General features: G+C 35.0%; 1 protein-coding gene across 1 annotated transcript in view; it reads left to right on the top strand.

Annotated features, from left to right (window-relative positions):
• Positions 1-11,491: 11,491 nt before the first annotated feature.
• LOC106110020 (catalase-like) overlaps positions 11,492-13,297 on the top strand; it is a 5,421-nt gene continuing 3,615 nt past the window's right edge. Inside the window, exons 1-2 of the mRNA XM_013291737.1 lie at positions 11,492-11,648; positions 13,003-13,291. Coding sequence (XP_013147191.1) covers positions 11,592-11,648; positions 13,003-13,291 — 346 coding nt within the window. The 5' untranslated portion in view covers positions 11,492-11,591. The remainder of the gene's footprint in view (positions 11,649-13,002; positions 13,292-13,297) is intronic.

The raw sequence follows: 13,297 nt of genomic DNA, 5'->3' as shown, positions 1-13,297 counted from the left end.
ATTGTTTTTTTTTGCCAGAAACTAATTTTTAAACATTTAAATTGATTAAGTCCTGGCGACAATTAATTTATCTTTTCATTAGATTAAATATATTGTTACTTAGTTACTGAGATATGAAAACTCTATCTTAAAAGTCATACGGTCATCAACTTTTCTGCCTATTATGTTTTGATACGTTTATCTGCAAACTTTATGACCACAAGATTGTTTTATACTTTTACAATTCTACATATAATTGCAAATGACGGTATCTGAGATGAAAATAATTACCTGCGAATCCCCCTTTGTTCTATGCCGGTGTAATAAGAACATGACTTGCTTTGTGGAAAACTAATATTAACGGAAGTAAACGTTCAACTGCAGTTAATTGCAAAGATATTACACCGTTGGAATACTTGGAAGGTGAATAAGTACAGGCTTTATCTAAGTACATGTACTTGTTTTGTAGGAAATTAATAAAATAGGCAATAATAATTATACTTTCTTGGATACACACACTTAAAATTCGGACAGATTTATTGTTCGTTTTTTTATTTTATTGTGGAAATGTAAATAACTATTTCTGTAACTTTCAGTGACGTGATGCAGCAGCTACTAATTTAGTATGCATTAGTCAAATAATGATTCCAAAGCGCATTGACTTTTGTAGAAATAAAATGTAATTAAAAATAGTGAGAATCAGTTTTTATTTTACATTTGAATTAAATCCAAACACAATACCTTCATTGTTCATAAATTGCGTGTTGCAGTAACGTTTGTTATATAATTATCGCACTATATATGAATGTAATAGAAAAGTTAAAATAAACCCACCCTTATAAACCTTCACAAGGCTATAATTACAGATTTGTTAAAAATAGACATGATTGCATCATCAACTTAACAACTGATATAAAATATTTAGATATGATATCTGTTTTTTGAACACAAAACCTTTACGAAATAAATTATAACACATTAAATGTAATTGTCTGCTTGTTTTATTCAAGGGGTCTCAATAGAACTGGTACAATTTAACATTGGTGGAGCCCGCTTCAAGATCTTGAATGGGCCTTCTCGCTCGGTGTAATACCACGACCACACAGAAGACAGGCGTGAAGTGAGAGTATTTCTACATACAGTCTGATGAGCTTGCCGGAGGCCTAATGTTAATCCCTTTCCATCCTTTTGTTATAAGCAATAAATGGGAAAGGAAAGTGGGAACGCATAGGACGGGGAAATATCCTCTTTATGTGCGTCTCCTTCTCTTATTAAGGCTAGGCAGCGTAGATGTACTTGCGGATGTTTGTGGGCAGCGGTCGATTCTCCATTTTGGCATATCCAAGTGGCCACTTTCTCGTTACTACCTTGCGGTACGGTGTCATGTAACCAGGGTAAAAAGAGGTACGCCGTATTTATCTTGCCCAGGACGCTGGTATCGCTGAAGTCGGCACTGGAAGAGTCGTTTTTTATACTTTATATGTTGTTACCTCATTATCATATTCAATGTCATACGATAAACTACATTATGACGTTTCATGCAATCGTGTATCAAGGTTAAAATATTACGATAACATTTGTTATGTTTGAAATACATGATCGAGTTGAGAAAGTTACATATCGGACATAATACTGACCAAGTTACTTTCAGATGAGTTTATTTATAGATCAGAGTGATCTCTCACGATGAAAGAACCCTAATAAGTAAATTTTGATCTTGATTATCCAAAAGGACGTTTTGCTTTTTTTATATAATATAAGGTGGCAAACGAGCAAGCGGCTACCTGAATCCATAAACATCCACAATTGCAGATGTGTTGCCTACCCGTAATTGACGGAGGAGGAGACGAACATAAAGAGGATATTTTCTCTTGCTATGCGTCTTCTCCACCGTCAAATCCACTTTTCCTTCACACCCTTTCCTCTTAAGAAGAGGGTGGAAAGTGAAAGGGACTAAAATTTGGCCTCCGGCACCACATTCATCAGACGAAACGCGAGATTGGTGGTCGTGGTATTACACCGGGCGAGCCGGCCCATTCGTGCGAAGATGCTAAAGCGGGCACTACCACTGTTTTGTTTTTATAGAAAAGAAAATGAAATCGTTATACTCGTAAGATTCCGATCATTTAGTGGGTCTTAGTTACGTGCATGTCTGTAGGAGAGGCAGTAGGGGAGGGATAACGCGCTGTGATACTATTTTTTTAGAATTAAGTAACAAAGTATTCTTGATCGACGCGCTACCTTAAAGTTAACGTAATTATATATCCGTCGTATTATTTATTTCCATACAATAACAATATCAATTGAAAAAATCAATATAAGAGGAAGGTGATTGAAAATTGCATTTGATTTATGTTAAAAGTAGGTTATGTTAATGCTTTTATTTTATATATTTAACCTTTGACTTACGCTTAATGGGATATTTGAAGGAATCATTACCATGGGTAGTGATCCGAGGAGCTGTTTAGAACTCTGCCACTGAGTTTCCTCACCATCTCGATGACTGACATTTCAAATACGTGCAGTTTTTGCGGAACTTTTTGTCTCCCACAGCCGCGTTGTTTAACGATTTATCTTCGGCGGTATTTCCAAACAGTACGACTTAGTGTTCTTCAAGAAGCGAACCTTGACGGCGAAAATGCAGTTCCTCTGGTGCCGCAGATGTCTATGGGCGTCATCGACCACCTCTGTTCCCACCGTTCAGAAATAAATATAAGTTTGAGGAAAAGTTTTTTCGCATTATATTATATTACAGCAGTACATATGATACTTACCTACTTACAAATGACCCATGACCACTGCAAAGTCACGATTAAGTAACATTTTAATTGTTTGTAATGATACTTAAACGAACAAACACAGAGTATTCAACAAGTAGGTATTGTTTGTGGACGAAGAATATTCGAGACCGGAATATTTTAAACAATTGAACTCAAGAAGTAGTAGCGTGTGACTACTTTATAAATTCTACTTTTTGTGACTCATTAAAAGTATATTTACTATGCAATATATTTTATAAAGTAATTCTCAAATACGTGTTTCCATCATCATCATCATCATCGTCCTCGTCATCATCAGTTCTCGGAGATCAGAGATTACCGTAAGTTAGTGATTAGACCTCAGTCAACCACACTAATCCACCGTGACTACATGCATATTTTGAATTTCGTCACCGAGAACTTCGAGTAAATGTACATGTTAAATTTATAAATTGAAAAACATATTAATACGTGTCGGGATTCGAACCTGGAACCTATAGATTACAAGTCAAATACAACCACTAAGCCACTGACGCTGTTTTTCAAACATGTTTTCTTAATTATGTTATTCTAGCAACATGGTATGTTGTTAAAACAAAATTAATCAGTAATTTTTAATTCAAATATGTATAAATAAACAGTAGATAGTACTATCTATCTATACCACAAAATAAAAGTCGTTTAAAAACCTTACGCGTCGGTCTTTTCTGTTACATTTTGTCGTCATTGGTTACTATTTAGGTTACACGGATATGACACTAGTTCCAGAATAGTCGTCGGCACTAAATGCCTAATTAGTAATGCTAGAAGCGCACTGATACTCGATATACTTGTATAAAGATGACTCTGCACATACTATATATAAAACAAAACCATTATTACTATATATAAATAAGTCAGTGTCGTCGATTGATCACGTCATTTTTTTAGCAACTTTATACCTCCTGGTGGTTTTCGGTGAGGTACTTCCCTGTACTCCAACACCAAAATCACGGGTACCATTCAGTACAAAGGGTAAAATGCAATTTTCAGAAAATCTTAAAATACAAATAAATCGTTATCAATTTTTAGTTTATCTTATTAAATTTATTAATTTTTATTATACCAAACCTATTTGTAATTTTTCTTGAATATTTTTCCAACCCCTATAATTTTGAAGCGTGATAGATAATACCTCAGTGCTTTTCATTAATATTGATTTAAACAAACAAAAACTGTCTTGTATTTGTAATATTACAATAGACAGACAATAGTATAATATTTGAGATAACAGACATGGATACTAATATACTAATAGTAAGGAACCGAACGTATCCGAACTCGCAGACAGAATCTTTGCACTTCACATCAGTACTTTAATGTCATAAATTAACAAAAGATAAATAATTCAAGAAAGGTACATAGTATAGTAGCTAAGGACAGATGTACTACTTGCTACGACGCATATTGTCCCATATGTCGTCGACCCATCGATTGTGGAAAATTACTTATCAACAGAAAATAGCCAACGAACAACAAGAAAAGAGGTATTGGTATACGAGAGGCCTGTTACTTTGTAGCCCAGCTATCACAAGGAATAACACCATAAATCATGTAGCATATTGCTCGAAAGGTGTCCCACGCAATAAAGGATCGATTGAAAGGAAGAGAGATACATTGGTGTAGGAAAACTTGTTGCACCGTCTTACATACAGTGCGATAAATTAAACCACAAAACAAAGAGTGTTTACGAAAACTTATCGTCGAATTAATATAAACAAGCTGTCAGCTAACGAGAGGCAAAATATCAGCGAGTTGATAATTAATTGTGAGCTGTCTTGCGTTATCTCACGCGAACGAAAATGACGAAAAACTCAAACAATATAACATTTTATTTTCATTACCAATGTAAAATGTAAGTGATTATCAAGAAATATAACTTAACGAATGTTGTACATTCTTTAAAAATCCAATTAGAACTTATAAAAACAACTATCTTTATTTATTTATACATTTCAGATTGAAGAGAAAAGATCTATGTGTTTCTAAATAACTCTAAAACGATTCGATTTAGCAAATTATTACACCGTTAAAAAGTTACGTTATCACTGGGTAACATAGGCTATGTTTTTTTACTATTTTGCAATTACACCGAGACGAAGACGCGAGCAAAAGCTAGTAGTCTATAAAGTGGTAGAGCTCAGAAAATAACGCCTTAGGCCTCCTAGACTTGTGCAATACTACAACCTTAGATAAACCAGTATCCAGCTTCTTGTAAAGTATACGTCTTGTCTATAGTACGTGGTAGGAGGTTCTAGAAGGATCTAATTGCATATTACTGCACAGTATAACTAAGTTTCGAATTAGCACTCAACAATATAACCAAGTTAACAAAGTTCCGACATTTACGAATGTCCTATGGTTTCTTGTGCTCGCATTTTATTTTGAAAAATTCTTTTAATATCGGTCTCATGCATCGATATGTACAGTGGCATGTGTGGGGGTCACACCGATCGGCCTCACCGGTAACTCGACAAACCTGTTCCTGTCATTACTATACGTAACGACAAAACATGTTACAATTACGCTCGCGACACACTTGCCGTATTCACAAGACGTTCTTAATGTAAAGACTACTGTAGCATCATCATGGAGTCGTAGTTAGACAGGTACTATTTTAGTAGGACTTCATAATGACAACCGTTTTATGCATGGTTTGTGTACACACCTTATCAAATTATTAAAGCTTTTATAGCTTTTGTCTAGACTCTTACTTACTCTATTCCAAGGACTGTATCTGGCTGAAAAGAAAATGTTTCCCTCGGAAGAATTGTGATGATTTATGGGGGGTCGGGGTTCAAGCTTCTTAGCCCCGCCCCCTGGCTCCGCCAATGCGATCATTGAAACTTAAGAAAGGTCCCGTTACAATCGAGCTGTGTAGGTTTACGAGTGTTGAGAAGCGAGGGAGGTGTTCAAGGGTCATTTCAAATGGGTTAGGGGCGTGGGTTCTTGCTTCCTTATGTATACGAACGTCATTTATTTATAGTTTTTAAGATGACGATGCGTTATAACTAGTATGTTAACTGTATCTAATGAGGGAGGCACATATTCCGCGTCATTTGTCAACGCACTAAATAGTGAGTAGTAAACATTTTACCGATGTATGTTACTATGGGTGTCAGGGCCGATTATTATAGTAACAGTTACGTCTATCAGTGCAATGTGTCCCAATACTTTCAGTTTCAATATGCATTTTTTAAAAATATCAACTGCAACCTTGAAAATGTCTTCTGTCGGCCTTGACGAACATACTGAGTTGAATTCGCCCTTTATACTCGTAGTTTTATATCTAAGCGATAAACAGAGGGTGTCTGTCTACTGTTATCTGTAGAGCTTCCAAACTTTTTTCCTAGATCGAGTTCAAAGTTTTACTCATTTCCGTTAACTATTTCGCTCCTGCTTTTACATCCAACTTAATTTCTTTACGTGGTCCCCAATAAGACCCCTGCTGGTCCACGTGGACCAACTGGGGTTGGCGTAAAGCACTTGATGTACCCACATGGCAATCACTGGTGTAGAATGTTATAGAAGAATCACGTATAGCGACATCTTGCGTATTAAAACAAAAATTAGTCAATAGTTTATTTAGGTTTTGAATACTTTCTGTTAACGCTAATTTTAGTTACCTATTAGTTATAACGTAAATCTAAAGATATCCTATATCGGCCATCAATCAAATTGACTATCATTTAATATTTTTCTATCGATATTTATTATCGAACTCGACATTCTCGTCATATCGAATTATATTATCTAATCTGACCCACCAGTTGATTTAGAATTCTTAAGAAATATTTCAAATTGCTTTTAGATACAAGTAATTAGATATTTAAGTGCGAAATTATTTTTATTTTTCCAATTACTAATATAAATGTACTTTGCTTATTTGTAGGCTACAAAAATACACGAATTTTCTCAATCAATATTTTTTTAAGCTTTGTCACGTCGTTTTGTAGTCGTCAAATGAATGTCAAACGTCATATCTAACAAACTGGCCATTTCCAAATTGGCTATAACGTAAAATGGCCAATTGTGAGAGCTATCCACTACAGGTGGGTACATTACATTGTAAGCAAGATTTATTGCTTTTTTATCAGCTTTTGCGGGTAAAGAAACTCACACGAGATACTTACCGATAGATTACAGACTGCCTACTGCCTATAGAGGGTTAGGGTCACTTAATGCTTTTCTTCTTGACGATAATTCCGTTGTACGCATGGAGGACATTTGTACGATTAAGTTACAATTAAATACTAGAATTAATTCAAAGGATTATTAATATATAGATATCAGTGCAGTTGTTAGAAATACACCCGAAGAGTTTGTTACACAGAGTTAACACGCTCACTGCGTAACAGGCCGATATCTGCCCGACGCGGAACTTAAGCTGGTGCAGACGAAGAAAACTATGTCCCTATCGCTAGTGCGAAAGAAACAAATAGCATTATTTAATCAATCCTGGTTCTGGTGGGTCTAGAAAGACCTGCCACGGACTGGCGGAAATATCATCTGGGGCGCATTTCGTCCACCAGATAAAGATTTTATTTGCAGCAGTAAACGTGTTAATCTATGGAAAAACAAATATATTTTTTTTATAATATTAGGTAATCACGAGCAAGTGACTACTATTATTTGCCAATATAGCGAAGCGACCTTTGCCTAGAGGCAACAGAATTTACAAATGTCTACGTTTATTCAACATCGGAGGGGATGCTTAGTAAAAGGAAAAAAACTACTCCCCCCATCCTTGTGTGAAAACGGTGGAAAGTGGATAAGGACTAAAATAATTGCCCAACTAAAAAGAGGGTAAAGTTTTTCGTGCGTGTCTACGATTGTATGTACGTATTTTTTTTATATTACAAAAAAAAGGTAAAGGAGCAAGCGGCCACCTGCAACCACCGACATGGCGAAGCGACCGCTGCCCATAGACATCCGCAATTGCAGATGCCTTGCCTACCCTTAATTGACGGAGGAGACGCACATAAAGAGGACATTTTTCCTTCCTGCATGTGTGGTCGTGGTATTGCGTGTGGCGAGCCGACCCTACAGAGCGAAGATGTTAAAGCGGGCTCTACCACTGTTAGCAATTCCATCTTGAAGGTCAAGAGCCTCAACGATTGAACCAATTTTGACGAATGCGGCGTCATTCGTTTCGGCTGTTTCCCCGGAGTGACATCGGGTATGTTTCATCAGCACAAAACATTAACAGTGGACGTGAGAATTAAAAAAAAAACCGAGTTGGAATGTCCCTCGTCACTACTTTTTCTTTTCAAAATCTTTTTTTATTCGATGTTTTTCAGTAAATGGTATTCATCTATTGGATGTTTAATTTTCAAATATCTTTGAACTTCTAACAGCTTCATGATTGTAAATGATGTTGATATTGGAGTCATTTTCCAGTAAATCTTGATAAAATGATAAAGTATGCCTGCACTATTGTTTTAGATTGCATCTTACTAAGGGATAGGCTAACCTTTTGTGACTGCATAGTACTCTCATTTAGTAGTGCTGTTTGTCCAAGTCGATCATACTGATAACGTTTTGGCACAAGACTGATGAATTGTTACAATTAAACAATGAGACAAACTGATATCTTATTAATATAACCACATTTAATCTTGATCTTTCTAAAACAATGCCATCTTCTTTGTTACCTCTTTCGGCTGGATTATAACAAAACACTTTGTTAACTTTTTAAATGGTTACATTATAATTAAATAGGTGTTACATTATTGACGATTTCAAATTTAAATATATTATCGTATAGTGATGTGCAAAGTACGTAATATTATTTTTTTTATATATTGTTACAAAATATTAGAAACGGAAGTAGTAGTGAGGGGTAGTTTCATAAAATACTTTGCAAAGGCAGCTCTCAGTCTCTCAGTCGCTCAGTAGCTCAGTACATTTCTAGTCGTCACTACGGAACGTTCGATATCTTTTACGTAGTTGGCTTTGTGTATTTGTTTTAAAGTAATTTGTATCGAAATTAATAACAGTATCTACTAGTATTATAAAGAGGAAAGATTTTTATTTTTGTATGTATTGAAACAACTTAAGAACTACTGGACCAATTTCAAAAATTCATTTACCATTAAAACGTTATGCTTTCAGGAACATAGAGGCACATTTTTATTACTCTTAAGTTTCACTCAGACGAAGTTGTGAGCAACAGCTATGTTTAATAAGCAAGCGCTTGACAACTATCCCAGTGATGTGGTCGAAAGCTGGTACGAGCTATTATTACTCACTGTAAAGAAATAAGTTATAACCATAGATGAGGTATGATCAAAAGGGAGTGAGGATTGTATGACAGAAGATAGATTAACCTGGAGAAGGAATACCTAATTTCAGAACCTACGGAGTAGAATGAGGACTGGCAGATCTTCTGTTATCTGACGCATTTATGATTCTACAATGAGTTTTTTATAATGAAAGAAGATGGACAGAAAAAAACTGATTTCGAAATCAAAAACATTACAATACCTTACATTTCCTTAACACAACACAACTATAATTTCTCTGATCTTGAATTTATAATAGTATTTACTTCATTATAAAGGAAATAGTTATAATTTTATTAACTTGTAAATAAAGTTGTTACAATGGACAAGATATTAGTATCGTATTATGATCAAAACAATGTACCTACAGCTTCGCTTTCCTATATTTGGAGGTTATAAGATATTTGGCATAGACCAGAGACCTAGGTGAATATTTTTTCAAAAATAAGTGCTTCGTAATGTTGATGATGGTTCGCGAATAAATTTCATTTAACCTTGGCAGAGGTCAAGCCGGTACGAACGGTCCAACAAACAGCCACGCAAGACGCATAAATTAACATAAACATTCTAAATAATAGCATTTTTTTGCCAAACTTAGTTATATTTGTAATTATTATTATTTTTATAATGCAAGAGAGGCGTGCCACGCCCGTGTCAAATACAAGTTCGTTCTCTGCTTACCCATATGGATTATAGACGTGAGTAGTGTTTTATAATTCCCTCTAAAGTAATGTCTTTGGTTAAGAATTTATTTTTATTTTTATTTAGTGCGTAGTTCAGGATCCACACGGAAAGAAAAGCATTGTGCAAACATTACGATTGATGTTTAATTGTATATTTCGAATTCTAATACATAATATATCGTAATATTAGAACAAAATCACAAGCACCTTAATAAGATAAAAAGGTTCATCATTTCATCAAAAGGAACATCGTAGGTCTACAACTTTGTATTACAACAGCAGCCCGCAGGTAGGAAGAAATAGTACAAAATAAATTTAATAGGTAATAAATATTTCGTCTTGGCTTTTTGTACCGTTTTATAATATAGCAGTTATAATATAGTTAGTGTAGTATATATTATCTGTGATATAACGAATTAACTATTATTAAAAATAATTCCTATCAAAGGTAAAATTATCTGTACCGGACAAGGGCGAAGTTAAGGTATTTTATCTGTTAATGTGATTTGATATAAATTACATTACTTAATACCTATGTTATATTTTATTGCAAGACTTTTAATGAAATAATAAGTGAAAGTGGGTTTTCAAAACCCGACTGACGTGTTTTTATGCCGATTGAAACATTGTAATATAACTTTGGGTCCTAAACATTTAATCTTCGGACCCCAGAGATTGCTCTTATTATCCTAACGAAAGAGCGGGATAGTGAGATTACTTTCTCTGTCTATTCAAAAGCTATAAAAACTACAAACGCTTTTTTTATATTATAAGAACTGGCTTTGAGATGCGATAGACGCAGAACCAGTCACCTCCATGTATTCCAAAAATGGCTCCAATTTATAAATTTCAATTTCAAAACTCCCGTAAAGATTTACGCAATGTTTTCGTATTTTTGATCAGGGGCACATACATCATGATTACTAAGTATTTGTAAATGAAATTATCCAGACGATAATTTTCTATTATTTGATATTTGCTAGCAGAGGACATATATTACGTATTTATTTTAATGTTTTGTTCGGGAACTCACGACCGACCACGTCCGTGTTTAGTAACATACAAGCGTTTAAAGATGAGCCACACGAGCGGCCACGGCTGCGGCGTGTTTACGGCGCAATATGACAAGCAGAGATTTCGAAAATAAAACTGGACAAGAAAAAATGCTATAAAGAGCTCTCTTCATCCTGAACAAAAATCACATAAAAACATATTCAGTTTTCATTAATAAGTAGAATCTAATGTAAACTAACGTAACGATAACTTTGCTACTACTTTAACAAATAACAGGTACACATACACAATAAAAGTGACGTTTTTCAAATGTTCAGGTATACTTACATTGAAAGACAGATATGACAAAAGGCCGAAAACATAAATTACCTTGCATCGTCAGTGGTAAGTTAAAATTTGTTTGTGTTCGGAGAATAATCGCCTTTCTACTGTAAAAGTTAAAGTTTGAATCTAAATGTCGTCAATTAAGACTTGCTCATTTCACTTGTTCGCTATTCAATTGGACCCCAGCCGAAGGAACGCTGGTGCGGCGCGGCGACGCCCGTGTGGCATCTATGTTTGCTTATGACTAAACATGCGGCAGTTGAAGCGCTTTAAGCTTGTGGAACGCTGTCCATACACAAAACACAGCGCTCTACGCTTGTGGCGTCACAGCACATACGCCGGATAAAGCGCTTTACACATGTGATACCGCTTAACGGTTGTGGTTGGTCTATATAAACCGAGTTCTGCCGCGACGTGCCATTTGATAGAACAGTACTCGACCAGTGCGTTGCTTCGTGTGTCGTGAAACCGGTCTGTCTTGCAACTACAGAAACCATTCTAACAACAAAATGGCTTCGAGAGATCCCGCGTCTGACCAACTTGTGAACTACAGTAAAGGCGTAAAGGTAGGTGAAATTGTTATTATTTTATCTGGTTAATGAGAAGCGTAGTACGGTTATTTTAAGCGCTGTATTGTTTTTGTTGTTTGGAAGTTGAATTAATGTTACTTTATAGTTGTTGAATATCACAAGTCATTGTTTATCAGTTTGAACTTTGGTCATTATTATTTAATAGTGTACGTAAATGTTTTTATTTATGCTAAGCAACTATTATATAATATTTCGAATCTAATACAGTGTTTAAAGTATTCTTTTTGTGATTATTTTGACATGATTTAGTAAAATTGAAATGTATACATTTTTCATAAAATGTTTTTTTTTAATAAAGTTATGATAACATAGGATTAGCTACAAAGAATACTTAACATACACATGTGTTATTTATAAAGTGTTTAAGTAGTGTTTAAGTTACGACATAGACCAAAGTTTAATTTGTGACTGTGCTCTGCGCAACGCGATTTCATTATTAATAATTTATTTGTTTTAAAAGAATCTTGAATTATGTTTTCATGTGATTAAAAAAGTAAACGATATTTTGCTGATGCTTATTATGTGATAACTTGGTATTACAAATAAATTATTTTCAAGGTCAATTAAGTAAAACATATTTAATGTCATAAGAAGAAATACAAATAAATAGGAACATATCCAAGAGGAACAAGCGATTTGTATAATTTTCATATTAAAAAATCTTGGTGTTATCAACAAAAACAATACGTCATATTCATTTGTTTTTCGTTAAAATTGCGCATAAAAATTAGTACCATAGGTTTTTAATTATCCTGGTCATGGCATAAGTGGGTATCTAGCTGATAACCTATCTCAAACTACTTTATTGTAAGAATGAAGATTTGAACCCGGATTTACGAACAAAAAATAATATCAGAATAGTAAGGAGTTTTTCGATACAATTTAATGTGCTGTTTGTTAATTTTTTTATCTAATAAATAAATAAGTTATCACTTTATGATAGAGTATTGACGTAGATAGAGGTCTTAAATGTTATGAGGAGAGAATATATCGCCTCTTATCACATACAAATACATAACTAAAATGTGCGAACTACTAAAACAAATTATGTGTTATTTGATATCGGGTGAACTTACGGACCTCGGTATTATAATCTATGATAACTAGGATTATCACATCGTTTTTTAAAACTGAAACGTTATTTAATTTTGTTACCACGAAAACCATATCCGCCGGCTTTGCCTTATCATTGACCAAGCTCTAGATACCTACAATTATTATATCTGTATCGTAGATAACATTACATACCTTTAAGTGATATCAACATACAATAACAACCTTTACATAATTCCTTTATAAGTTTTAAACGAATTGTGGTTTTCGTTTTCAGGATTCACCTGGGTACATAACGACCAAGTCCGGTGCCCCGGTCGGAGTCAAGACAGCCATCCAGACGGTCGGCAAGAATGGACCCGCCCTGCTGCAGGACGTTAACTTCCTCGATGAAATATCGTCGTTCGACAGGGAGCGCATCCCGGAGCGAGTTGTGCACGCTAAGGGCGCCGGTGCTTTCGGTTACTTCGAGGTGACCCACGATATCTCGAAATACTCAGCCGCAAAGGTGTTCGAGTCCATCGGCAAGAGGACCCCGATCGCAGTCAGGTTCTCGACCGTGGGTGGCGAGA

This window comes from Papilio polytes, unplaced genomic scaffold (genome assembly GCF_000836215.1).
Source record: "Papilio polytes unplaced genomic scaffold, Ppol_1.0 DF824437.1, whole genome shotgun sequence".
Taxonomy (NCBI): Eukaryota; Metazoa; Arthropoda; class Insecta; order Lepidoptera; family Papilionidae; genus Papilio; species Papilio polytes.
The sequence above is the reverse complement of the archived record's forward strand: the minus strand, read 5'-3'. Positions and strand labels throughout refer to the sequence as shown.